The sequence below is a fragment of the Apis florea genome, unplaced genomic scaffold (genome assembly GCF_048593485.1).
Source record: "Apis florea isolate Af1SG1 unplaced genomic scaffold, ASM4859348v1 contig_3203_pilon, whole genome shotgun sequence".
Classification (NCBI taxonomy): domain Eukaryota; kingdom Metazoa; phylum Arthropoda; class Insecta; order Hymenoptera; family Apidae; genus Apis; species Apis florea.
This window is the reverse complement of record NW_028256723.1, coordinates 6745343-6773259: the sequence shown is the minus strand read 5'-3', so window position 1 is coordinate 6773259 and position 27917 is coordinate 6745343. Positions and strand designations below refer to the sequence as shown.

General features: G+C 38.3%; 1 protein-coding gene and 1 long non-coding RNA gene across 4 annotated transcripts in view; one reads left to right on the top strand and one right to left on the bottom strand.

The window, feature by feature from the left end:
• The window catches only part of LOC100863787 (zwei Ig domain protein zig-8-like), a 119910-nt gene that overhangs the window by 16607 nt on the left and 75386 nt on the right, over positions 1-27917 (bottom strand). Inside the window, exon 1 of one of the 3 annotated variants that reach the window (XM_086910750.1) lies at positions 27196-27308. The exons of 1 other annotated variant lie outside the window; for it this stretch is intronic. Coding sequence is in view for 1 of the 2 variants with exons in the window: in XM_086910748.1 (XP_086766874.1) it covers positions 9756-9801 (46 nt within the window). In the remaining variant the exon portion in view is untranslated. Of the gene's footprint in view, positions 1-9755; positions 11767-27195; positions 27309-27917 lie in introns of those variants that run through there. One more of the 3 variants, XM_086910748.1, reaches the window with a different exon arrangement.
• The window catches only part of LOC147657199 (uncharacterized), a 29298-nt gene continuing 28751 nt past the window's right edge, over positions 27371-27917 (top strand). Inside the window, exon 1 of the long non-coding RNA XR_015292749.1 lies at positions 27371-27908. This is a non-coding gene — a long non-coding RNA (uncharacterized LOC147657199). The remainder of the gene's footprint in view (positions 27909-27917) is intronic.

Below are 27917 nucleotides of genomic sequence, written 5' to 3'. Positions count from 1 at the left end.
AACAAAAAATTGCACATTGTCTCGAAAATATTCTCGGCCTTATGCCAAACTCCAACTGCTCGCTTTTCTTCTTCTTTTCCTTCCTTCGCCAATTTGCCAGGATTCTTTGGAGAAATTTTATTTCTCGGCTTTCCGAGGCGAAAAATCCAGATACACCTCCCCCTCTCCAGGCGTAAATTCATTTCACTCTCTCTCTCTCTCTCTCTCTCTCTCTCTCTCTCTCTCTCCTTCTCTTCGTTTGCATTTTTCGGCCGCGTCTCGATGAACGAGCGATATTAACCAGCCACAACCTTTCGGGAGGATTGAATTTTTTTCCTCCTCCACTTTTAAACCGATCCTAGATTAAATTATTCTATTTCCTGCGAGTCCGTTCAGATATGCGCCGTATATTCGGAATTTTCATTCAATTTCCCCACACTCGTGATACACATTTGTGCGACCACGCGAATAAAATTATTTCGTTTCTATCCTCCGCTCCGTTTACTAGCCGAATGTCGTTCGCGCTTTGACCGAGTTTATTTCAAAATTTCGCGGATAGATGGCGGCACTTTCCCAATAAACGTCTCGATCTTATATACTCGTCGTGTATAACCGTCTTCTTTGTCTCCCGTGTATTAACGATATTACAAGCGGGACACGGTGATATTTATTTTTGTCGCTTTATTCTAACGATTCTTGGATATTAAATGTCGTTGAAACGAGTTCTGACTTTTTACTTTCGCATTCGATCTTTTTTTTTTTACTAAATCTAGTTCGGAATAGTTAATGGAGTAAGTAAAGTAAGTGGCAAATTTTAAAAGAAACTTGAAACGAACGAAACTCTTTCAACCACTCCCTCAATTTCTCGTTGGAAATGGAATTCGCTTGAAAGTAACTTCCTATGGATAAATCTCGTCGCAACGGGTTAATTATAATAACTTTCGAACGAAGATTCGATTCTGAATTTTTTTCGATGAATTTATCCGTTTTATTCATTTATCTTTATTTTTTTATTTTTCTCGTCGGAAACATCGTTTACACGAGATTCTCGTGAAAATGTATTCATTTCGAGGGATTTTTCTAGGGGAAAAAACGAAAGTTCCAGCGGCATAGGTTGTATCCCACGGTTTTTTTCCCGGTGAAAAGAGGTCGAATAAGTTCGCAGCGAGTATCGGATAATCTATAATCCGGCGGCTGTGCCGGAAATTAATTTTGCGCTCGAATCTACTAATCCATCTTTGTTCCTCTCTTTGGTACGCTCCTTTTTTTTTCTCTCCTTGCCTCCTCCGTAATTTTATCGGGAATATCCTGAAGAGAAGAAAAATAACATCGTATCATCCGGAAAAATATCCTTCCACGGATATGATCACGCGAATACAACGTCGCTCGAAACAATTAATATACTTATTATCTTATACATATATATAGTATATATAAAACATTTATCAATGTCGAGAATATACATACACGCATCGAGTATTAATTTTTTTTCAACGACATGATTAATTTACCCGAGTCGTTTTAACGATTCAATGCGTATCTCGAAATTCGTAATTCGTTTATTTATTTAATCAATATTGCTTGCACGATTACGATAAAATAAAAACACAAATACACAACAACGTGTAATTACAGAAACAAAATGAAAGCTTAATCACACAAAAAAAGTGATCGATTTATCGACCAGAAAACTTGTTAAACTTTAAACAACTTTCGAGCGAATCAAATGTAAAAAAATCGATCCAAAAAGATGTGTATCGACGAAAGCTTAATCGCGCAAGCGGGACGACCGATTTTCCGCTCGAACTTTATATCCGGGGCGGGAAAAAATTTAGCGTCGCAAGATGGTTGAATAAGTAACTGGTTCAGAGCCAGAGAAGTTTCCAAGGGGGAAACAAGCTCCTCGAGGCGCGAATCGGCCACCGCATGACATGTCACATCATCTCCATTCCTCTCTCTCTCTCTCTCTCTCTCTCTCTCTCTCTCTCTCTCTCTCTCTCTCTCTCTCTCTCTCTCTCTCTCTCCCTCCCCCTCTCTCTCTCCACTTTTCAAGAACGTTCTTTTCGCAACGTTCCGCCCGGATGACTTCGCACCAGCTCTCGATGTCCGTCAACATCCATTCGTCCATTCGCAATATCTCTCTCCCTCTCCTCTTAAAAATTTTTTTATTTAATTTTCGCGTACGTTCCTCGTTCCATATTTTCGACGTCGTTATTTTTAAATCCGATTTTTCGAGGATCAAAGTTTATCGAATTTCCTTTCCTCAAGAAACGCGAGATGTAATTCGAGATTCTCAAGCATCGTATTGTTTCTCGCGTACAAGAGTGAAAATTATATCTCCTTGATTGAAGAGGATACGTCGATTATCGAAATTCGAATATCGAGGAGGAAATATTTTTTACCTGGTTCGACTTTTATTCGCATTTGTCTGGGAAAAAGTGGCCGAGTAGTTTCGTACGTTGCCTTTGGCGAGACGTTTATCGATATTTAAAGGGAATTATTTAAAGGGGAGCTCGTTTTCTTTAACGGGCATGATATAAGAGAAGACGAACAATTATTAAAAGGAATCGATTAAATGGGGAGGGGGGGGGCGGTCACAAAGGAACCAGCATAATTTCAACCATTTTGTCGTTTTGAAGCCTTTCCCCCCTCCCCCTCTTTTTCAGTATTTCTAATGGCTTCGAGAACTTGCTATCGCAGGACAGTTTATACAAAACTAATCGCTGCAAAGATGTCGTTCAAGAGCCAGCCAAAAGCCGCTCGCGTCTCCCGATTTTCTAGGTGTTCTTCTTCTTTTCAAGAAGCTGAAAAGAAGAATTTTCAAAGGAATGATACGCGTATATATCCTCGATAACTTTTATTTACTTTCGCATGTTGTGATAAAAATTATCCAACTTTTACTTTTTTTAACAAAAGAAGAGGAAGAAGAAGGATGGAAGTGTTTTATTTAACCAGCAAGTTTACAGCAGCTGTTTCTCCACACGGAATTAATAAGATCGAAATTGAATCAAACGAGATTTCTTTGATCGATTGAATAATTAGCGGTATCGTAATCGAAATTATCCTTTTCATCCTTCACTTTCACGCAGATTATCCTAGTAAAATATTATAAAAGCGGGAAATTTGCACGATTTTCTCGGATGAAATTTATCCAATTTATCATAATTTATCGCAACGATCTGATCATCTGTCGATCGGACTCTCGTCGACATCATGCTCCCCTCTTTCGTGAATATTACCAATGAGTTCACGATTCAATTTTCATTTTCAATTCAGAAGAAGAAATTGAATTCAGAAGAAAAATTCGAAACGTCGAATTTTTTCTTTTTTTTTTTTTTCTTTTTGTATCGAAGTTTTCTACGAGAGTGAAAACGAGATTTTCTATTTCAGATTTTGAATTTTTGGCCTTTTTTTTTTTTTTTAAACACAAACTTTAGTTTGAGATATTTTTAGGTATTATAAAGGGGGGAGGGGGTAAATGGAAGGAGAAAAAGCATGCCTGTATCCGGCTTGATCCCCAACAAATCGACAGAGGTATTTTCTATCGATCCTGTACACTTCGTCGGACACTTTAATCCACGAGCGTTTTCCAGCAACGGAGAATCATTATTTTCGTTAACGGCATCCAAAATCTTGATCATCGAGATGAGTGATGGGTTTGAAACGTATCTTGTTTCAAGATATGTTCAGAGATTATAACGTCAACGCTTGTAGAAAAGGTGGAAAAATACGCGAAACAAGTGTCGACGCGATGCGGACGTCGATTCGAGCGATGGGTTTAACCGGCTCGCGATCGTGAACAAAATATTTTGGGATAATGATAATGTAATGTAATACGAATGTCGAATTTCGAGAGTTGTTCTCCAGATGTATTATAATTTTCAAGTGGACAATAATAATTTTCACTCTTATTCCACGATGGATGCATAAAATAACGAATGCACGAGACAATTCTCTTAATAAATTTAATATCTTTATAATGTTGCGTGAAATTTATATTTTGAAATATTTTCGGTCTTAAATCCATCGCTTGAATCGATGTATCTTTATAACTATACGAGAATATATATTGCGAGATATTTCGTCCATGATATCATTCATCGAAGCATTGATCATTCTGCGAACCATTTCTTTGCACCGTCTCAAACCCATCGCTATTTTGTTCATGATCATTCCACCACTTCCAAACTACTTCCATTGCTTTGCATCATTTTAAACCCATCGCTCGAATCGACACCTAACCTGCATCACACGTTTTAATTTGTATCGCGAGATATTTTGTTCATGAAACCACTGATCACTTCCATTGCACCGTCTCAAACCCATCGCTCAAAATGGATGTCTAACATGCATCACAACGCGTTTTAACTTCTATGGATCGTTCGTATCGCGAAATATCTCGTTCCACTGGTTTGCACCGTCTCAAACCCATCGCTCGAATCGTCGCCTGCATCACAACGCGTTTCAACATCTATAGATCGTTTGTATCGTGGCATATCTCGTCCACGACACTACAAATCGAAACTCCACCGCTTCCAAATTACTTCCAAATTACGCGAGCCATTGCTTTGCAACGTCTCAAATCCATCGCTCGAATCGACGCCTGCACCAGAACAAAGAGCGTTCCAACTTCTGCACAGACCGTTCGAATATAGTCCAATATCTCGCCCAATATCACATATACAAATTATTACATTCCATCACGGAATGAATCTCGTCCGAACGAATCTTAAATCGATATAGCTCAATAATAACGATCGAAACTCTCCATCCATTATTCTTCCAACCATTACCACCGTTTCGCGTTGAATCTTAAACCCAACTCGCGACATACGTAGTTTCAACTCGGACGTTTAGCATCGTGGATGGTACGTGGCGCCATCTGGAATGGCCGAATCACGTTTTCGCGTCATAAACACGAGACGGCGCTCTAATAAACACACCTCGTGGCGGAGGAGGTTGGATCGTCGATTCACCAACTCCGGCTTCGCTCTCGACGGATGAACGATCAAAGTGGATTCTCATTGTCCCCCATAATCCGAACAGATTAAACAAGACGGCGACTCGGGACCTGTTAAGCTTCGAGAAATCGATCTTCTCTCTCTTTCTCCGTATCGCTCGATTCATCCATCCTTCGTTTCTCGCCATTGCGAATTTTTTCGTACACGATATTGTCGCGATAAGATCCGATACGACGAAGAAACGTAAAACGTTTCCCCCGGAATTCTAAAAGTGGAATTGAAATATTCCACGATGCAACCCTTTGGGATGTAGTTGATTAAAAAGAAAATAAAATATTCCGCTTTTTCAATACCTTGATATTTTCCGATTCATCCTCGAAAGATTGAAAATAATTATAAATATAACAACCGTTGTAATATCTTCGCTTCGCGACGAGATTCTATTTTAATTTAATTCTAATTTAATTTAACTCTTTTTAATTCTCGAGACGATTTTTCTATACACGCTCGATTTTACAATTTTAAAAATTGAAGTGAAGCAACTACTTCTTCGCAGTATGGGGTGGTAAGATAATTCGATGCTTATCCAAGAACCGTAATCGAACTGTATCCGTTCATTGGAACGTGAAACGTGGCTGGATGTTGAAGAATAATGAAGATTGATCGAAGAGCGTTATTGGATACGGGTATCTAAGCGCAGACGAATCTACGTTATGTTAATCGTTAATGACGAAAGTTCACAAGTCGTAAACGATTTCCACGTTGGACGAAATGTGAGAAAATTTGCCTTCGCCGATATCATTAAAGTTGGCGTTACAGTTACAAATTTATTTAACGGTTAATCAAAGAAACATGGGGAATAATTTGAGAATCTCGATTCTCGACTTCGTTTCACCTCGGACGATCAGAATTCGAAATCGAGAGGAAGAGGAGGGGGACAAGAAGGGAAGCTCAATTTTTTCCAATCCGAGGCGAAGATATTATGGAAAAAAAAAAAAAAAAAAAAATTGAGTTGAAAAAAGTGCAATGTTCCTGAAAAAAAAAATTGCTGCAAATATTTTCCTTCTTAAAAGAAATTTCTGAAAATTTTGAACAAAATCTGTGTTCACTTAACTTGCTGTATTCAAGTGAAATTTTTTGCAATATATCATTCTCTATAAAAAACTATATAAACTATATAAATTTAGATTTATATATTTTCTGGAATAAATGCATAAGCAAGATAGACAGCATATTATTTTCTATAAAAAAAACTGCTAAACTATTCATAGATATATATATAAATACAATTTATTCATAAGCAAGAAACAACAGATTGTTCTCCATTCAAAAAACTGTTAAACTATTTATAGATACTAAATTATATATTATTTAATTTAGCATATTATTCACTGTAAAAAAAACTGCTACAACTATTTATAGATGATAGACACTTTACAGTCATTGAACTATAAATAGAATTATATACTTTTTGGAATACATAATATGAAAAAAAATCTATAAACTCTATATTTTATATAGATATACTAAACTATATAATAGAATTATATATTGTTCAATTTAGCATATTATTCTTAAAACAAAAAAATTGCTAAATTATTTATAGATACTAAACTATAAATAGAATTACACATTTTTTAATTTAGCATATTATTCACTATAAAAACTGCTACAACTATTTATAGATACCATGATGATAGATACTTTATAGACACTGAACTATAAATAGAATTATATACTTTTTGGAATGCATAATATGAAAAAAAATCTATAAACTCTATATTTTATATAGATATACTAAACTATATAATAGAATTATATATTGTTCAATTTAGCATATTATTCTTAAAACAAAAAAATTGCTAAATTATTTATAGATACTAAACTATAAATAGAATTACACATTTTTTAATTTAGCATATTATTCACTATAAAAACTGCTACAACTATTTATAGATACCATGATGATAGATACTTTATAGACACTGAACTATAAATAGAATTATATACTTTTTGGAATGCATGATATATGAAAAAAGTCTAGAAAAAGCTGCTATTATAACTATATTTATAGATATACTAAACTATAAATAGAATTATATATTATTTAATTTATTTAGCATATTATTCTCTTTAAAAAAAAAAAACTACTAAACTATTTACATTACCATAATTTAATTATTTTTAATCTCTGAAAAAATTTCGAGTTAACGAGAAGCAAAGACCAAGAAATCGCTTTACCCGGGAGAACAAAAGAGGGCAGCAGATTCGGCAGATTCGTGCGCACGATAGTGACGTGAGAAGACAACCGTGTCCGTGACGAATTTCCACGGAAACGTGGGTAAACCGTGAAAACGGTGTTTCGAAACTCGCGCTCGACAACCAAAAAAAAGAGACCAGTTGTTGCTTCTTTAACGAAGAACCGATTCGCCGATTTTTTTCCACTCTTCTTCTCTCTTGTCCCGCTGCACGACGAGAATTGTCGTTTGTTTGTGCTCGCGAAAGAGGATTAGATTTAATTACAATTTCTTCTTTTAAAAGGTATCGAATTATCTACACTCTGTAAAAATTGAAAAAAGTGAAAAGATTTTGACACGAGATGGGTAAGTAAATATTTTTTTAAATGAATGAAAAAGAAAAAAATCACGGACGATTCTTACTCTTCTTCGATATCTATCGAATCGAATGCAAAAACGGAAAAATAATTGTACAGCAATAAGGAAATGTATGGACGAATGGAAATAGAAAACGATCTCGTCTCGATTATTATTGCGATTCTTCCGCGTTGCTTCCCTTTCATCGTGACTTTTGTAACACGGAAACCGTACCAGGGATTCTCCTGAGGGAATCTCGACTCGTTGGAAGAGAGAAGACTGGTCGAGAGATTGTTCGTGCCTAAACCTTTTTCCATTATTATTATTGTCTTAACCTCCTCCATCAAGATTAAAGAACGATGTTGTTTCGACATGCTTCCTTAAATTGTATATTTTTGATACAATCCTTGAATATCAATGATTATCTTGTCATGGCTGTCAGCATTCATAACTCGTTGAAAAAGTATCGTGTTGATGATGGAAAGAAGTTCTCGATTATTCTAATCGATTTAACTAGATCCTTTTAGTAGTTTTACTAAAAGTGAAAAACTAAAAAGAGAACAACTCGATTAATTAATCCATTGTTACATGATATAATTGGGTTAATATATAGATATATACGTAGAAATTTTGTGTTGGAGAAAGGAAGAAAGATAATAATTTCCAATTAATTTAATCGCGATTAATCTAAGTTACTTAAGAATCATTAATTTAGAGTTTTAATATATAACCTATAACCAGAGCAGGCATAGGAATTCTAATTCTTTTATCAACAACAGTTTATACTTTTGTATACACAGCTGCTGAAGATGAACTCGACAAGTGAAAATAATTTTTACGATTTTTTAACATTCGAATTATACCTCTTCTGCTGTCACGTACTGTGACGAGAGTCCTTCTTTCCACCAATAACCAGTTAAACATATTTCGAATAAAATTACTCGAGGCAACACTGCTTATTTAAAATTGCTTTCGTTTCGAGCAACGAATTATATTTTACTTTCATCACCATTACTTATCTGCCACTATTATTATTATTATTATTATTATTATGTTTCTTCGACGATTAAATTTTATCGCCGGCTCCGACCAATTTTCTTCCAACTTGAGGATACCGAGCTCTCGAATGTAAAAGTAGAGAGAGAGAGAGAGAGAGAGAGAGGGGGGGGGAGGGGGGGGGGGGGAGGGACGCACATGCAATTGATAGTTCGTCGCATGCGACGAATAGATGACGGTTTCTTTGTAACTACGCCTATCACCGGGCATTGTGTGGCGTTTGTGAAAGGCACGGTTGCAACGCGAGTCCACTTATCGTTATGAGAAAATATTTTGCTCGACGACGACATCCACCACCGCTATTGCGAATAAGATGAAACCGTTGGACAATTGCACGAGAGAGAAACGGAGCGAGGACCACTACTTTCCTTCACTTGCTCTTTTCTTCTCCCCGTCGAAGAACACGAATAGAAATTGTGGATGAATACATATGTGTACACGAACGAGAAGTAGCAGTCGAGAAGAGAGAGAGAGAGAAAGAGAGGGGGAGAGAGAGAGAGAGAGACTGAAATCGTCTGGATCTGGTGGTGAGTGGGCTCTAAATTAAATACACGGATGCATATAGGGAGGATTGGACGCGTACAATCAGGCTGGAGTCCATCAAATTCAATCAAAGATATATATATATATATGTATATGTGTGTGGGGGAGATAGCTCCACCCTGGCGCGCTCGCGCGGGACGAAATGTTGTGTCAAAGTGTGGCTGGGATCGAGAGGGATGTCATGAATAATACAAGGCAGTGGGTCAGTCGATGGTGGAAAAACCATCGATTTGCAAGTCAAACGAACTCGAGTGTCTTACTTAGTTAAATGAAAAAAAAAAAAAAAAAAAAAAAAAAAATGAAGAAAAAGAAAATGAAAATTGATTTTATATATATATATATATATATATGTTCGTTTTGTTCAAGCCGCCGCTCGCGACAGCGATGACAACACGCGAATTGAAAACGCTCGATCGATAAAAATAATTTCTACGCTAATTTTTATTTCGACACAGATCGTTTAATCGTTTATTAAGAAACAGGAAAATCGATCGTACGTTCGTTTCGTATTCGTTCGTAAGTCGCGGCAACGCTCGATCGATAAAGAAATTTCCACCGATTAAATCGCGATCGATCTTTTAACAGAGTTTTAAGTTTCTTTCCAACCAACTTGCTTACTTACCAAAAGAAATGATAAAACAGACGAGTATGGGAAGAGAAGTAGACATCGCTTTTCCTCGGCGAGGTTCTTTCACATATTGACGATATACACTATCTCACACGCATCTCGCAATCGTTTCACGCCGTGTCACGCATCCTTCGCCACCCTCTGGCTTCACCACTTTCTCGACCGGGGCGGCATTTCGCAATTGCGATCAATCGCAATCCCTCACCACTATCTATCTATCTATCACTTCGCTACAACACCCTCATGACACACACTCTTTCCACTCTTCGTCTCCTTCTTCTTCCTCTTCTTCCTCTTTCCTTCAAAAAAGGAAGAGGAGAGAAAAAACAAAGAACCCGCGCTCGAGCTCGATGATGATGTTTTTATTCACCGAATTATTCGGCGTGGTAAAACGTAACGTGACGTAACGTAACGTAACAACGCACAAACCCCCGATTGTAGACGCGAGAAACCCCGCTAATGAATGTAATTAACGACGTGGGACGGGGGGAGGGAAGACGGGTGGGACGGGGAGAGGAAGAGAAAGAGAGAGAGAGAGAGAGAGAGAGAGAGGAGGGTTATTTCGTGGACGGGTGGCAGCGGTACGGCGTCAGTTTGCACCTAAGATCGAAGGGAAAGAGAGAGAAAGAGGGGAAGGGGGGAGAGAGAGAGAGAAAGAGAGAGAGAGAGAGAAACAGAGAGAGGTCGGTCGGTCGGTCGGTCGACGCTTTTATGCCTCTCGCCGCATTCACCGCCGCAAAGTCGTTCGCAATGCATTAGGCGGCGAACTCGTTAAAGTAATTTCCCCGACAACCTAGACGTTCCATCGATCATTCCTTCTCCTTCTCCAGCTCATCCTTTCCTCGAATCTCGTCTATGTATATGAGTATATATATATATATATATGAATGTATTCCCTCCCTTTCGATCGAAAACTCAATTATCCCGTTTGTCGCGCAACGTACACATTTCCTTCCTTCCCCCTCGACGATGTTCCTCTTTCTCTCCTTCTCGCGTTGTGACGAAAGCGCGGCCGAAGGGATCGCTTTCGATCACCGAAACAACCGGTGGAGACAGGATTCTCTTCAACATCGACGCGCCATCGGATCTTTCAACTTTCTGGATTCTCTCGGCGAGCCTCGTTGAATTTTCCTCTTATCGAAGATTCCCTTTTCTTTCGAGGAAACGCGAAACAACTTTCCCTATGTTTAATTGCGGGGATATCAAGTCGATTTCCAACCGTGTCGGAGGAGATTCAGCCTCGGCGAACGGTGATCCGATACGTCGGCCAGTTCACCGTCGAGCAAATCACACGGATTCGCGGCCGACTACTACGCATCCTCTCTAGATCGGTGAACTCTTTCGATTCTCTCCCTCTCTCTTTTCGATCCACTTATCCACTCGCGCGTGCACTCGCGTCGAAAATCGATCGTGGATCGATCTCGGATCTCCGAATGATGGGGAAGGAATTCTGTGAAAAATGGTTGGAACCGCGTTTTTACGCGAGTGTCCTCGTCGTCAATGTTCCATCCATGTCCCGTTCACCGACCAGCTTCACCGAATCACGATTCACCGAGTGTTACATCACTGCAACACATCTCTCGTTCGAGGTTGCTCGATCTCCTCGTATTCACCACGCATCACTGACCCTCTTCTCTTCTCGATACCTCGCCCTCTCACAAATCACCCCCTCCTCCTTTGTGCACAATTCTTAAAAATAACTCGTAGAAGAAGTAAGTCACAGTACACGCGATCACGACGGAATATCGCCTCCTCCTGAACGGAGAACGACGGGGCAGAGAGAGAAAGAGAGAGAGAGAGAGAGAGAAAACGGAGAAGCGGCGACGGTTGGCGTTTGACGTTTTGACGGAACGCGCGCGACGGAGGAGAAGGTCGCGGCTGTTTCGAAACGACGATGCTCCCGCGTCAAGGATAGCCGAGGGACTACATTGCGCGAGCGCCGCTCGAGCCTCGAGCACGCAGCCGCCCCGTGCAGCCTCCTCTCTACTCCCGTAACCGTTGCTCCAACACCTATGCGCAACCCCGTGTCCGTGTCTCCTGTTCGGCCGAGTGTGAGTGAGGGGCGCGCATGCGCATGCGCGCCCCTCACCTGTGTCGCGCGTGTGTCCATAGCTCGCTCGCTTGTGCATCATACCACCACCCTCCTTCTTATTCTTATTCTTTCGCCACTTCTTCTCTCCTCTCCTCTTATTTCCCTTCCGCTATTGTGCCCCGTTCGACCGCTCCTTTCTTCTCCTCCCTCTCTCTCTCTCTCTCTCTCCTTCCTCCTTCGCCGCTCTTTCTTCCTTCGAGATTCCCCCCCTTCTGAGAGGGGGAAGATGATGGACGGTTCGATGGACGTGTAAGAGAACGCACGAATCCGATTATGAATTATACGGGATACGTATAATTGAACGAAGGGAGGGATCGAAATCAATTTCGCGGTGACCGAACGACTCGACTCGATTCGAGAGATTCGAGCATCGAGAGAGCAAGAAGGGAAAGCGCGATGAATAATGGAAGGCGGGGGGATGATATCTTTTCTTTCTCTTCCTTTTTTTTTTTTCTCTCCTCGATCGATTTTAGGATATTGAAAATATGGAGGGAAAGGAAGAGGAGGGGAAGAAGAATTTTCGATTATTGATTGTTGGAAAAAATAGGGGGAGGGAGAAGGAGGGGAAGTATCTGTCTACACTGTTCGTGTAATTGACTACTGACCGAGTCGAGTCTCGCCATGCGGAAAACACGAATATAGAGTCGCTAGTCTGATCGATGTGTGTACAGGATTCGAATGGGTCCACGTATCTCGAAAAGGGATTTCATCGTATATATTAACCATTGGTTATTAAATCGACCAACTTCCTCCTCCTCTGTTCTGTGCGTGATTACGATCGAATATTTTCTCCCTCCTCGTCGAGTATTCTTATTTTTATCGGAGAATTAAACCCGAATTAACAAAAGAAAATGAAAGAATCTCGATTCTCCTCGACGAGTTATTTCTTCGTTAATCGCGGATCAAGACGCGATTCGTCGATGGAATTTCGATTCGTGTGCACGGGAATACCTCAAATGTACACGCGAAAACCGAAACAGTATAATTTTCCATTCGTTACTTCTATGCTGCTTTCTACGTTCAATTTTTTTACGGTCGCGTGGAACGGATGGAACAAAAGATCAACGAACAGTAGACACGATGCTCGACGATGAATTTCACGCTACTCGCGAGTTTTCCACCGTTGCTACAAATTCGCCCGAATCGTTTCAAACCTTTTATATCGGTCGCGATCTATATTGCGTTCCCAACTTCTGTCTACAAGTTGCTTCTTTTTCTTTTTCTTTTTTTTTTTTTACGTTTTTTATACACGAGTAACAAAGCTTGACAAAGTCGATAACGATAAAATTACAAGATAATAACGTCTCGTCGTTTGTAATCCCGTTCAACAACTTCCCTACAACGTCGAACAAACTATTTACGTTTTACCTCAAACTTGCATCGAGTTACGAGAGAACATCCTCGAAAACTTGCCCACACGTAGAATCTATATATATATATATATGTGTATACATATGTATATACTCGCTTAAAGAGGGGAGGGGGGATGGAACGAGCCGATTCTTCTCCGTTTTTCACACACTTGCACACGGTTTATATCCACGCTGAGAGCGCACGAACATAGTCGTTGAATTCGAAATTGAAAAAAGAATTTCAAGGATCTCGAGGATAATATGCGCCCGATGATATGCTATTTTATAATTCGTCCTCCCGTCGGGAAGGAGCGAAATATGGAGAGGATGAAAAGAGAGGAGCGCGGATACGGGTAGAAAGAGATCGATAGATAGATAGATAGATGGAACGATTCGCGCGTTCTAGATTTTTCGACCAAGTGCTCGCCGCCTTTCATTCGAATTACCGGCAGAGAAAAAAGAGGGGGGTTTAACCGAGATTCCACCGAGCTTTGTCAAAAAAAAAGGAGGAAAGAACCGATCCAAAAATTGTCAAGAACGCGATACTTACGAGGATGTAATAATAATTTCGATTTCATCGCGATATAAATATCTTGTTTATTGTCCATATATATATATACATCCTCGAAGCAGAATTTTTACAAGAGCCGATATTAGAGAGCATTCTTAGAATGCTCGAAGAACATCGCGATAAATAGGCACCGTCAAGGAGGAGAGGGAATTTCTTTGAAGTTTTTACATCTTCTCTCGAACGGAACGAATCGTTCGAGGCGAAGATTTCAATTCGACTGAATTCCAGATGGATAAAACCGGACTGCTTTAATGCTTCTCGATGTTCTCGATCCGAAATTTCTCGAAATTATTATTCGCGCATCTGTTCGTTTGTTACTGGACAAGCAATTTCGTAAGTGGAAACTTATTCCCCTTCGCTTATACGAAAATGATCTGAATCGAAAAGCGAAAAGGATAAATTCGTTTGCTTCGCGAATAGATTCCTAACCTCTTTACGTATATATTTTTACGAGGAATAATATACCGTCGAATAGGTGGATTTTCTTATCTCGAATTAGATCGTGGTCGAGGCTCGGACCGTACATTGGTCCGAGTTTCACAGTCGTGGCAATAAAGATATTATTTTCAAAGTTTTTGAAGCGTTTTGTAGAACGTTGTAGACGATAGTCTCGAGCGAGGACGAGCTTATTGAAGAAATTGACGATAGAGAGAGAGGGAGCACTGACGAAGATAGAGATAAAAACAAAGGCAAAAAATAACAGACGGCGAATGGTGAGAGCGCGTTACGTTCGCAAGAGTTTAAGAAAGAAAGTTTGCTCTTCTGACGAAACGAGAAAGGTGAAAGACATTTTACTTGTCCTTGACAAATAATACGATCTTGGCGATCGGTTAATAAAATTTTCTTTCTTTACACGTAATGAACAATACGTAAAATATGATAAGATGTAAAAATCGTTACGCGTTATAATCTAAACCGTGAGAAATTCATCGAGCGGAATAATATCGTCTCGAGTTTTCGAGGTTCGGCCGAGGGAGAAAGGGAATATCTTTCGACGGACGTGAAAATGAATTGGATACACACGCGGGGGATTTTCTACGCTTTAATTACGGGACTCGCGCGGCCCGACTAATTGCCTTTCGTTTTAATCTCGTGAAAGCATGCCACGGACGGTTCGAGAGATCGAGGGACGACGTGGACGAGAGACGCCACTCCGCGAGTAATCTTCTCCCCTTCGCGCGCGCCAGTCATCGAGTCATTAAATTTCTTCCTTCCGATCCTTCCCGAATTTCGTGCGTGGGAACACGGTCTCGAACGAAATAATTCGACGTGTTGCCCCCTCCTTAACCCTTTAACTACGGGCGCGGTTTATAAACCGCGTACTAAATGGCCAGAGGCGGGTGTGGCGTACGTAAACAACGTGTTAATTTTTGATAATATCGAATAGTGGTTGTACATATATAATGAAATAAAAATAAAACAAATACAATGAAAAAAATTCTTTTAAAATAGAATATCACTTTGGTAATACAATTTAAAATTGGAATGTGTATTTTGGCCTAGCACAATATGAAAGTTTAATTCTCATTTTGATTATTCGAGCCTCTTTTCAAATATATATTTTTGTAGACTTTTTCCTTTTTTTTCAAGAACGCGTTGAACGAAGTTTTGGTATAAATTTTGAGGTTTTCTGTAATGACAACTTGTACGTTTACGCTTTCTTACTTTTTGTAATTTATAAAATAATTAGAATTATATTGTTCAGTATTGTGATTAAAAGTGATGAAAGGGTTAAAGGAGAAGTGCTGGAAACGATAAAGAGGAAGAATTCGAAGAGGCGAAGGAGAAAAACAATTGCTAATTATTATGGAGTAGCATTGGCTCTGAGCAAATTCAAGCTATATATATATATACGAGATGTAACATATATCAACCTATATTGTGTAACAAGTTTTTCTTTGCGTTGGTTCAACTGTTTTTTGAGAAGCGAACAATTCGCCATTCAAGCCGAAACAATGAGTTCGATCGAAAAGATTCAGGTGTGGAAACGAAAATCTTGAGAACAAAGATAAATCGAAAGCGAAAGTGGAAGCGAAATTGGACGACAGTTTTCACATATTCGGGTAAAGAAATTGGAAGAGGAGGATCAAAAAGTTTCGAGGCTTGTATAAAGCTAAAGAAACGGTAAAAGTCCATGTTCGAATGGAATTAATAACTCTTATGACGAGAAACGGATACTGCGCCATCTGGATTGGACGCCGATGAAAATTGTAAACGAAACCATCGTCGCGACCGAAAAAAAAGCGATTGGAATAATTCTTTTTCGAAACGAGGAGATAACAGCGGCATCCTAACTGCCCAGAAATCGATTAAGAAACAATCATTATTCGATGGATCTATCCTTAAAAAATTACTCGAATCGAAATACGAAATCTTAACCATACTCATTAAATTATCTATCATTCGTTCCATTATTCATAGTTGCTTTTAAAAAAAATATTCGAGAAGCTTCGTGCTAAAACCATCAAGTTTTGTAGCACATCCGAAACAGCAGCCGAATCGAAATCTTAACCCATTCACAATTGTTTTTAAAAAAATAAAATATTCGAGAAGCTGTAATCTCTTCACGCGAAAACGATGAAATTCTATAAAAATATATCATTATAAGTTTCGAAAGTATTCAGACAAAAAAATTAATACGAATATTCTTCTATAAAACATTAAATCCGGAAACTAATTCTAATTCGATCGATATTCTTATAAAAAAATATTAAATTATTAAAATTACTCTTATAAAAAAAAAAAAAAAAATAAACCTAAAATTAACTTCGAAGCTATAATTGGAACCTATAATTGCATAATTACAATTCGAAACCCAACCTAAATATAAAATTGGATAAACACCCGAAAACCAATAATAATAAATAAATAATTTCGATCGAATTAAATATTACAATTTCGATGATATATTATTTTTCCCCCGGCCAATTTCATACGTGGTAAATACACAAATACACGAGTGTATTTTATCGCGAGAAATATTACAATATACATATAACCGAAACCGCTACCACCACACTCGTACATCGAAACAGTTACGAGACGTATCGAGTTACAGCCAAACTGACGGTTACAACCGAGGCGAAATTTTCTTTTCACACAGGGACGGTATATCTTATTGCTGAACACGAACGCGCGAGCTCTTTCGCTTTTTCGCTTCTCTCCAAGGAGGAGAACGTCCCGCATTCCCCTTAACACCGGCTTATATCATCCACGGCCGCATCCACCTATTTTCCTCCGGGCTCCTTCCTCGAAGTTAATGGAATTCATTAATTCCGCCCGACTGGAATCAGCCACTTCGTTATTCTTATTCAAAGATGGATTGCTCGAATGTTCGCCCATGCTACACCGTCCATTAACGGACGAGCGAAAGCTTCGAGCCTTCTTATTTTTTAACTTTTTAACCCTTCGTCGAGAGAGAGAGAGAGAGAGAGAGAGAACGTGCCACGTTCTGGATAAAATCTAACGAACTGAATTAAAGTATCGACGAAATTGTCGCACCTTTCGTACAATCTTTAATCCCCCTCCAACAATATCGCCATAGCTCGAGTTTGGACTCGGCACGTTAATCGATTCACACGCAAGCGTTGAAGAAATGTTGAAGGAATTTTTGAGAGCGGCACGTATTTTACTTAAAAAAAAAAAAAAAAAATTTGATTACACATCGTTGGAGACGAATATTCGTGTTGAAAAGAACAAAACTGATCGAAAATTTCCATGGATGAAATCTTCTTCTCACGAATGAACGGGTACGAGTGTAGGGAAGACAAAGAAGGAAGGATTCCTCGAATGGAAATTTAATTCGAATTCCGCGTGTAATAAACGCGGTGCACGCCCCATCATCCACGATTCCACTTTCCGACAAACGTTGGAAATGAATTTCGACCGAATTCCGCCGATCGCGCCGATTTTACATTTACGAATTTGTTTGCCCGCGAATAATTCACCAGCTCCACCGTCTCGATCTCATCTTTAATGAAACTGCTTGCGGAACCGCTTATACATGCACGCACGTGAACGAAGATACGTACGCGGTGGAGCCTTGGTGGAGCCTTCGAAATGGGATTACGTTTCCTTTGCACGTTAAATTCGGTGTGCAGTTTGCGTATAACGATTAATAGACGGTTAGGCTCTACTTACTTGTGCTCGCTTCGACGATGAAGAATGCAGCATCTGAAATGGCAGGGTGAAAAAGAATAGGTTTCTCAATTCTCGTATACCACGAATGTTTCCGTCACATTTTATGTGCTAGAACGCTGTTTTGTCCTTTTTGAACCGGTGCTACAGTACAGTATCGATCGATTTAGCTTAAAATTAAAAACACTTTCGTATTGGCTTTGTTTTCTTAAATGATTACTGGATCCACCAGTGTTTGCAGTTAATTAGGTAAATAATGAAAATCGTAATTTTTAATTGTTCCTTCTTTTCATTCTCTTTTAGATTCTCTTTTATCCTTTGGCCATTTTCATTTGATCGTCAAGTTGCAATCGAGTAATAAAAATGAAGCTTTATGACAGTCTCGTCCTGGTGTATAACAAAATCATTCGTGAATCGCTCTTAACTATTAATAATCGCTAAAAAAATATAAAGAAACGCACGTATAACTACTTTGAATAATAAAAAATTTTTAAAATTGACTTTTGGCCAGCTAAATCTGTGATATTCGCATCTGTACAGGGCGCCCCAGATAAAACGATCAAATTGCAGTAGTATATTTTACGAATAAAAAGTAAGAGTAGAACGCTACACAAACATAGATCTGCTTTATTATCACGCTTTATTACATCCAAGTTTACGTTTCCATTTCAAATTTGACGTTGCAACTGAATTTATCGCTCTGTCCAAATTTCATCCTTATTTTTAGCTCAGCGAACGCGCTATTGATCCTTTCTATTATTAGTATTTCGCCTTCACTGTTTATCGCCACGGATAAAAAAAATCAAGCGGTGTAAAGATCCATTCTTGGTGGAAAATGTTCGTGAACGAGTTCGTTATTCGACCTTACGTTTCATATTTTCTTATTACAACTTTTTTTTCTAAAAAAGCATTCGCTTTTTCTCGCAATAAAATCTTGTATAACAATAATTTATCCTTATTATTCCTTTATTAAACACCTTCCTTATCGATCAAATCTATTCCTCACTCGCTCGATAATCGATCTTCCACCGCAACGATAACGATCGGAGAGAATTATTAACGTTCAAAAATGATTGTTCAAACTCTCGCAATTTGTCTCGCTCTGGCGAGACTCCTGCGGTCTTTACGCGCATGCGCGCTGCTAGCGAACGTTTGAAAGCAGGTGCACAAGGGGCCGAAAGTCGGAGACAGTGTGAAGCTCGTAACTTGTCTGGGAAGAAGGAAAAGGAAGCATCTTATCCAGCGGAAAATGGGCGGCACGGTTAAGTTCTCCGCAGGCTTGAACTTCGCCTATTACCGTATATAATAAAGAACCGTTATTCCGGTGGCGCTCTTATCTCTATATAAGACCGTGAAATAAAGAGACGTTGGGTGGGAGGGGAGGCGGGGAAGGAGAAGGAGAAGGAGAAGGAGAAGGAAAGAGACGTTGCGCTGCCAGACGAGGGCCACTCTCGACGCGGAGACGGAGCAGAGAAGAAGCCCACAGGCTTCTGCAAACATTCGCGTCGGTCGTCGGAGCGAAAACGAGTCACTTACGCGCATGTTACGGGAGGAAGAGAGAGAGAGAGGGAGAGGCTGATGAGAGACGCGCTCCTCGAGATACGTTTGTCGCCGGCCTGATAGAAAAACCTCTCTCTTTATTTCATCGAGACAATGGGTCGAGGAATGGGTATTATAAGCGACCACGCTCCGCGAATTGGCTCCTTCCTCCTTTGTTATCGGATTTCGACGTCGGGATCGGATAAGAAACCCTGTGAGAAATATTGATGCGCCGATTAACGAGAGACACGAGAGGCCTTTCAACGATGACTCGGTACACTGGAAAGTATACGATTTACAAGATTTACAAGATTTGCATCGATTCGGTTCTCAATTCGGGATAATAAAAATCATCGAATTTCTTTAATTTGAAAATTTATCCTCAATAGTATTTAAATTGTTGCGCTGCGATATTTACGGTTAGATTATAGGCAAAATGAGCGATCATCGTGAACGAGATAAGACTCGTTAGAACATTGATAGAGAAGTTCGATAGAAAATTTTGCAATAGTCGTTTGGACGGATCTTTTTCAACGGATTTCATCGTCACGATTAACTTAATTAAGTGAATCAAATTAACAAGATCTACCACCTAGTGTATCAAAATGAAATAAAGTTTTTTCTCTATCGATACGTTAGATGCACAAGAAGATAGAAATCACTGTTTCTTCGAATCTCGAATTATTTATTATCGTATCGAATCGATATAATAATAACTCGATAACTATTTACGCGTAAATACGCGAATCAAATCGTATAAATTATTCGTAGAAAGCAGAGAGAGCGCGATTTTACAAATATTTCGATATTCTACACGATCTGTTAAGCAACTGTGTATTTATCGAAATGATGCTTCGAAATTAATTAATAATATTTAGCGCGTTTCGTATTACGTTCAAATATGAATATCTCGGTTATACACGACAAACTTTTCCTATCCTAAAAGAGAGGGAAGGAGAAGGAGAAAGAGAAAGAGCCCGATTCGCACGACGAATACGAATTAAATAAACGTATTATAACGTGATATAATATGTCCATATGTCGTGCAACAAACAAAGTGATGTTTTCATTCCCTTTGTTCCCCATGATTTTGCAAGGATCGACACGATACAAGAAGATTTCGCGCTGCAATTTTTAATTCCAATCTCGTGGATCCATCGTCCATAACAAATTTCGGCTACTAGCCAGAAATCTATTACAGTCTTATTGGCTAAAATTGAATCCCCTCTACGATATCGTAATAGACTTCAAAACCGAGGATATCGTATCGCTGATTATTATTACACGAATGTATGTGCGCGTGCGTGCGTGCGTGCGTGCGTGCGTGCGTGCGTGCGTGCGTGCGTGCTCTCTCTCTCTCTCTCTCTCTCTCTCTCTCTCTCTCTCTCTCTCTCTCTCTCTCTCTCTCTCTCTCTCTCTCTCTCTCTCTCTCTCTCTCGTGTGTGCTGTGTGTGTGTGTGTGTGTGTGTGTGTGTGTGTGTGTGTGTGTGTGTGTGTGTGTGTGTGTGTGTGTGTGTGTGTGTGTGTGTGTGTGTGTGTGTGTGTGTGTGTGTGTGTGTGTGTGTGTGTGTGTGTGTGTGTGTGTGTGTGTGTGTGTGTGTGTGTGTGTGTGTGTGTGTAAAACGATTATTCGTCGAAATCGAACTTGGTCTTTCTTCCGTCTAAATTATTATTTAAAAAATCGTGGAGCATAATGCGCGTATACACTTTTCCATACCGATATTATTATTTCCCGTATAGTGAATTTTGTTTTAAATTTTCCCTCTCTCATACTCGTAAATTAGTTGAAAATGCGTTTTCCGCATTTTAATGTTCAATTAAACGGGGAATAATTGTGAAAAGAAGAAAAAGGGTAAAATCGATAAACGACTCGTGTCGTTCGAAACGGCGATTAATAAATTAAAATATTAAACCGGGAAATGCTTTTATTACACGAATGCATTCTGCCAAATATCTAATTTTTACGGAATTGGAAAAATTGAAGGTGAATTAAAGAATTATCGTTTCTCGTGTCCCTGTTTTGGATTACGAATAATAACGCTTTCTTCTTCCTCGTTTTAAGGTTTCGATTTTTTGTAATTTTTTTTTTTATAGGAAATATACAATTTTCGCTCTAGAAATTGTAAACCTAAGCTTCCAAGGCTCAACTGAACTTTCGATCGATTAATCAGAATTAATCGGCTTAAGGAAATTACATTTCAAGTTTATTTCCAATTTGTCCTATTTATTTAGCTCTATAAAGATGACTCAAGAATTCCAGGCAAAAATAGTATATCGAAAGATTCGCGTTGTTTGCTTAAAAAAAAAAATTGTATTTCAAATCGTGTAAGAGAATTGATTAGACTAGTTTAATTTCACATGATCTTACTTAAATTTTAATACAATATTTAAAAATCTCAGTGCTACGCTTTTGAAGATTTATTTTTTATGAAGTTTGTTTATACACGAATTTAAAGCTTGGACGCCGAAATGATTCTAAAACTATTTGAGACATACGTATTCATCAAGTTGCAAGTTGATACAAACGGGCAAAAGATGTTCCAGAAAGCATTCAACCAATTGGATTCTCGCCAACTCATCAGTAATTGCGGGAGGCGATGTATAAAAATGAAAAAAAATATATATATCCCTTCCCGAACACGGAATCAGTTGCGAATATACGATGATATTAAAAAAAAAAAAAAATGCAAATCAACTTCGATCAATTAATCTCAGAATTAATCACTATTCTCATCACTCGCTTGAAGAAAATTATATTTCAAGTTTATTTCGATTCCAATCATTATTTTCCAACTTGTAATTTGTTCTATTTGTATAAAGATGTCTCAAAAATTTCAGGCAAAGATAGTATATCGTCACTCAAAAAGTTATTTGCTTAAAAAAAGATCGAGCAAAATTATATTTCAAATCGTTGCAACGAGCTTAACCTGCGAGTTAAATTGTAATCCCGTTTTCCCTAATTTATTTATTTCAAGCCAATTTTATTCTTCCGCTTATAATCTCTTTTAATAAAGCGTCACGTTAAAGATAATCCAAGAATTCTAAACAAAAATACTATTCTCACTATTGTCAAATGGTGACTTATAATTGTACAGATATTTAAAATTCTTTGAAATTACACAATTTCACGTTTAAATTGTTTTCTTCCGTACACACATTTCAAATGTTTCGTAATAGCACGCACAATTAGATGTATATATATATATCATGATCGAAGAAATGAATTAAAAGCCTCTCTTGTGGCCCGTCCGTTTTAATAACAGAGTATGAAAAATACGATCGAGAGCTCCCTTCTACCAAATTCGGTTTTACACGAGGGAGGGGGAATCTCACGGCGGCCGTTGGAAAAAAACGGTAAAACCGCGATAAGAGGTGCTATTACGGGGCCGGTGGTGTATTCACGAACGTGGACAGCTAGGTTTTATTTGTAACTACGTCAGCAATGGATGGTTCGTGGTTTTCGGTTGGCCTCCGCTTTATTCCGTTTAAAATGTGAACCAGAAAAGGGGGATAAAAAAAAAAATAGATCTTTCCACGCTTCTCGTTTTTCCATTGACTTTGTAATTTAAGCCGGTTCCTTTTCGTTCCATCGTCGTCCAGACGATTCTTGTTGCCTTCCATCCTTTTGTACGCGTGTCACGAATTTCACTGCTCCTCTCGAATCCATTTACGGATTCGCGAGAAATCTTTGGACTTTTCTCATCTTTTTCGGACAAGTGGCGTTATCCTCGAGGTCTTGGTCGCCAGTAAACTGTGTTTATATTTAGGCCACTCTTTTGCCTTGTGAATGGATCGCTCGATTCGACGAAAATGCGAAATAAATTTTATAATCGGATGAAATCGTATCAGGAGAGATTGTTTCGTAATATAATTGGCGAGGAAAATTAAAATAGGGTCATAAATGGAAAGTAATTGATAATTCTTTAAGCCATATTTTCAATTTAGAACAGTAAAAAACGCAGAGATCTATGAACGAAAGAAACTTCGTCACGCCAAACTTTATTATTAGAATCCATGCGACTGAATAAGTTGCCTAAGTCGGTAACTTCTTTACCATCAACGAACTTCTCAATAAGCATCCAACAAAATACGTTCAAAAATATTTTCAATCCGGACTGCGTCATTTGTTAATTTAAATCTTAAATTCTAGCAGGTTAAATTATTCGCTTAACGTCAGATTTTTTTTTTTTTTTCTATAAGAAGAATCGTTTCGAGATGATGAGCGCAGGGAAGGAGAAAAGTGAGACGAGAGAGGGGGGATATAGATGGCGCTTAAAGAGGACTTAGCATTCAAGGTTTCAACATCTTCTCCCCCGTCATTCTTCACGATAATGTTTGTCTTAAGTAATTCTCGGGAATAATATCCTCCCTTTCTTTTTTTCCTCTCTCTTCCCCCAAAGATGTCGTGAAAACATCTTTCATTCATCTTTCTGTTCGAGGAAAGAACGAAAGGGAATCGATCGACAAATGGCATTTATTACGTTTCGAAATGTTTCAATATCGTGCAGGTATTATTTCACGGGAAATCACTCGCTGCAGCAGATTCTTGTTCAATTTCTTCAACTTCATGCGGAATTTTGCGATTTCAAGGTTGGATCCAAGCAACGTATCGGCACTTATCGACATATTTTTTTCGCTCATTCGTCATTCTGTTGTTAATTGTAGAATATAAATTGGACACTTTTTGAAATATCGCATTTTACGAATGATATTTCGAATTTTACAAGTTTTTTGTTCTTTGATTTTTAATTTCTTTCTGTCTTTCGCGCAATTTTAAAAGAGAGGCGGGCAGGCAAGGGGGAAGGAAAAACGGCGGACTGGCCGTTTTACGAGCGACCTTTCCACCACTTTTACTCGAGGGTGAAAGTTAAAAATATAGGTTGCGTAAATTATCGATCCATTGTGTCGCGTAAAATTTCTTCCATTCTTGGACGGAGGGAAAAATTTTTGAACGACGATTTAAAATTGTCGGTTTGAAAATTAAAACGAGATTATCGTTTCATAAAATTTTTCCAAGGACGAAACGGATTGACGCGTAATTGAATTTAATTATCATAAATATCCTTCTTTTTTTACAAATCAAACAAAGAGAAACATCGCATTCGAAACGTAATAAACGAATAAACGAAAGCAGTGGAAATTTGGCTCGACGATAAAAAGGGATCGAAGGGGTTTGATTGATCGAAATTTTTGGGATGATGGATCTTTCTCGTGCAAACGCGGGAAGTTTGAAAATTTAATATCGATAATAATAATATCAAATAATAATAATTATCAGGAGGAATAAAATTTGTTTGAGCCACCACAAAAATTTCTGTTCACGATCAATTTTTAATCGAACAAGAGAAATCTGTTACAGTTAGCAGATTTATGGAGGGGGGGGGGGGGGGGGAAGGTGAAACGAACGAGTTGAAATTTATGAATTTCCTTTCAGGGAGCAAGAAATGACGCAGGATAGGAGATTATACGAGTCGTGGGTCGTAAGATGAATCGGTCAGAACCTCGTTCGCGGAAATGTAACGGGATATATTAACTTTTTCGATCGAGACGTTAAGATATTTTCCAAAAATTTATTCGAAAGAAAGAATATGAAATATAAGTGGATTTTACAAGCAATTTATTTTCTCAATCTCGAGAATCTTCGAAAATCGAAGATTTCAAACTTTCGTTCGAGTCTTTCGTAATATTTCGTAAATTAATGAATTGCTCTCTTTATCGATCATCAAAGTTGAAAAATTAATTGGATGAAGAGAGGGAAAAAGAAAGTTCATATTTTCGAAAACGATTTTAATTAATTTGTAAAAATATATCAGAGGGAGGGGGAGTTAATTGGGTTGAAGAGGTTGATAAATGCTTCGCATTTTTAATTGATTTATAATTCAGGTGGATAAACAAGAACCGTGCGGAAACGGACTGGCAACGAAAACGAAAACTTTACAAGAAATTTATTTACTTTATTTATTTTATTACATCGGCATGCTTCTTTCATTAAGCACCGTATTCATTGCGCAGGCGTAGCCTTTCATCTTCTTGACTTGCTTTTATGATTGATGCCTCGCCTCGCCTAATCGATAATCGATTTCTCCAAACTTCGTCGATATATCGGTTCCTCTACACCGAACTCAGGTAAAAGAACTAATGAAAAATAAAAATTTCAAAAAATACCGTGTTTGGATACGTAACTCGCGGATCGCGATCTATTAAAAATTGAATTTCTGTTAAAAACGAAAAAAAAAAAAAAATAATACTACAGCGTCGAAAAACTGTATTAAAAAAAAAAAAGTTGACGCTGCATTGTCGAAATTGAGCTGTGTTTATAAAATTGCAATTATATTTGATAACAGGAAACTTTAATGGAACAGAGTTACGCAATTATCCCGCGCCATGTTATCGAGCCAATATACGCCACCAATACCGTTGAAACGTATTAACACGAGATATCAGTGTTTTGGGAAAAATTTTATGATACAACTATTTTAGAAGCTGTTATTACGCATGAAAGGAAGAAGAGGCTTGAGCGCAAGCGGGACGATTGTTATTTATGATGGACGAATTTACGTCTAGTCACGGCGATATTTCAAGCGAAGTGGCATCCGGGGAGCGCAGTAGCGTGAAAAGCTATGGTGCCTATTCTCCATCGCGGCGAATCTTTTGGCTTAGCTTCGCTCTTTCTTCGGGGTGCGCCCTTAGCCGCCTCAACTTCCCCCCCTCCCACGAGACCGATTACATCGATCGTTTTATGGAACCAGTCTTGTTACACGATCCCGCAGGAACGTCTATTTTTGACCCATCCATAAAATATACGCCCGCGAAACGAACAACGTTGAACGTCAGAACTTCGTTCTAATATCTAGATCTCGGCCTCTTTGTATTTGCGAGGGATAAGTAATTAATTACGCGCACGGGGAGATAAATTTTTACGCGAAGACACTTTTCTTTCTTATGCACTGCCTGTTTATTGTCGCTATTATTCGTTCGAACTATTTTCTTTTCTCGAGAGAGAATTATAGGAACGTGAATTATTATCGTGAAATCGTTCGAGATCGTCCACTTTCTTTGTAAATGTACTTAATGTCGACCGAACTCTTTGGGGATAATTAAATCGATTGTTTTATGGGGTCACCGGTATCAAGTAACTGGATATCGTGGAAAATTTTACATCGAGCATTGAATTGAAAATTATTTCTCGGTTGATGTATGAACTATTATTTCATTGCGCTCGTTAATTTTTATCGTATCAAAAAATTATTCCCTGTGATATTTTCCTTGATTTCGAAATTATCTTAATAATTAAACGCTGATATGACAAGTAAAAATATAGATTCGAAATGACTTTTAATGCAACAGATATCTCCAATGGGAGATGTTACATTGATCGTTAGCTGTTTACAGATTCCCCGAGGAACAACTAATACTCGTTTCGTTACGTGTTCACTGCAATGCTCATCAAACGTTCAATTGCAACTGTTACTCTCTTGACTCGCGTTTGTAGGTTAACAATGAAATGAAATTTCATACGTTACACATGATCATTGGAGATTAATCTGTGATAAAACGTAAACCTATTTTTATGATTACGGCACCGTGATTTGAATTTCGAAATATTAATAATTTCAGCGATCGATATTATTTCGAAATATATTTCTCTATAAATCATTCGAAAAACTTTCACAATACGACGAAAATATATGGAAGCGTTCGATTAGAAAAAAAAAAATTGTTATTTAAGAAGTGTCTACTTACATATTTATGTACCGTGCGAATTATTCCTGATGTTTTTATTCTTGACAACACGTTGTTGGCACGGAAAGTGGAAAGAGAAAAATCAAACGCCATATTAGTTCGCCATGTTACTTATGTTGCAACGTACTGCGCGTAAGTTGATGCGCAGTGATCTAAATACGTGCTCAAAAAATCGAGTTCATCACGTTCACATCTCAGTTTTTAAAGCGATTAACTTTAATCGAAATTCATTTGTTTGTGAAATACGATCGTGAAATTAGTTGTAAAGATACTTCCAATATAAATATTTGTGAAGAACGGCAAAAAATATTGAAAGTTCGCAGAACTGTATGTTGATTAGTCACAGAAATATTTTCATACGTATTTATATGATGTGCGAGATATGTTTTTATTTTTGACAATATACTGAACAATACTGAACTGTTCTGATAATTGAAATCGAGCGAGAAGAAAACATAGAATGAAGAGTCAAACTCTATTAGTTCGCGATATTGCGCATCAACTTGTGCGCAGAGATTCAAATACGTGCTCAAGAAGTTATTGTACGTGGCGTCGTGTTGTGTTATTTCGTTAGCGTCTGTTTCTAGAAGAACCGTTCTGTTTCAATTTTAAGCGAAATTAGTTTGTTTGTGAATTAATTCTGGTTTGTGAAACAATCTTCAATTCAATTATGAAGAATGGGAGAGAATATTGAAAGTGAAGATCGCAGAACTGTAAGTCTT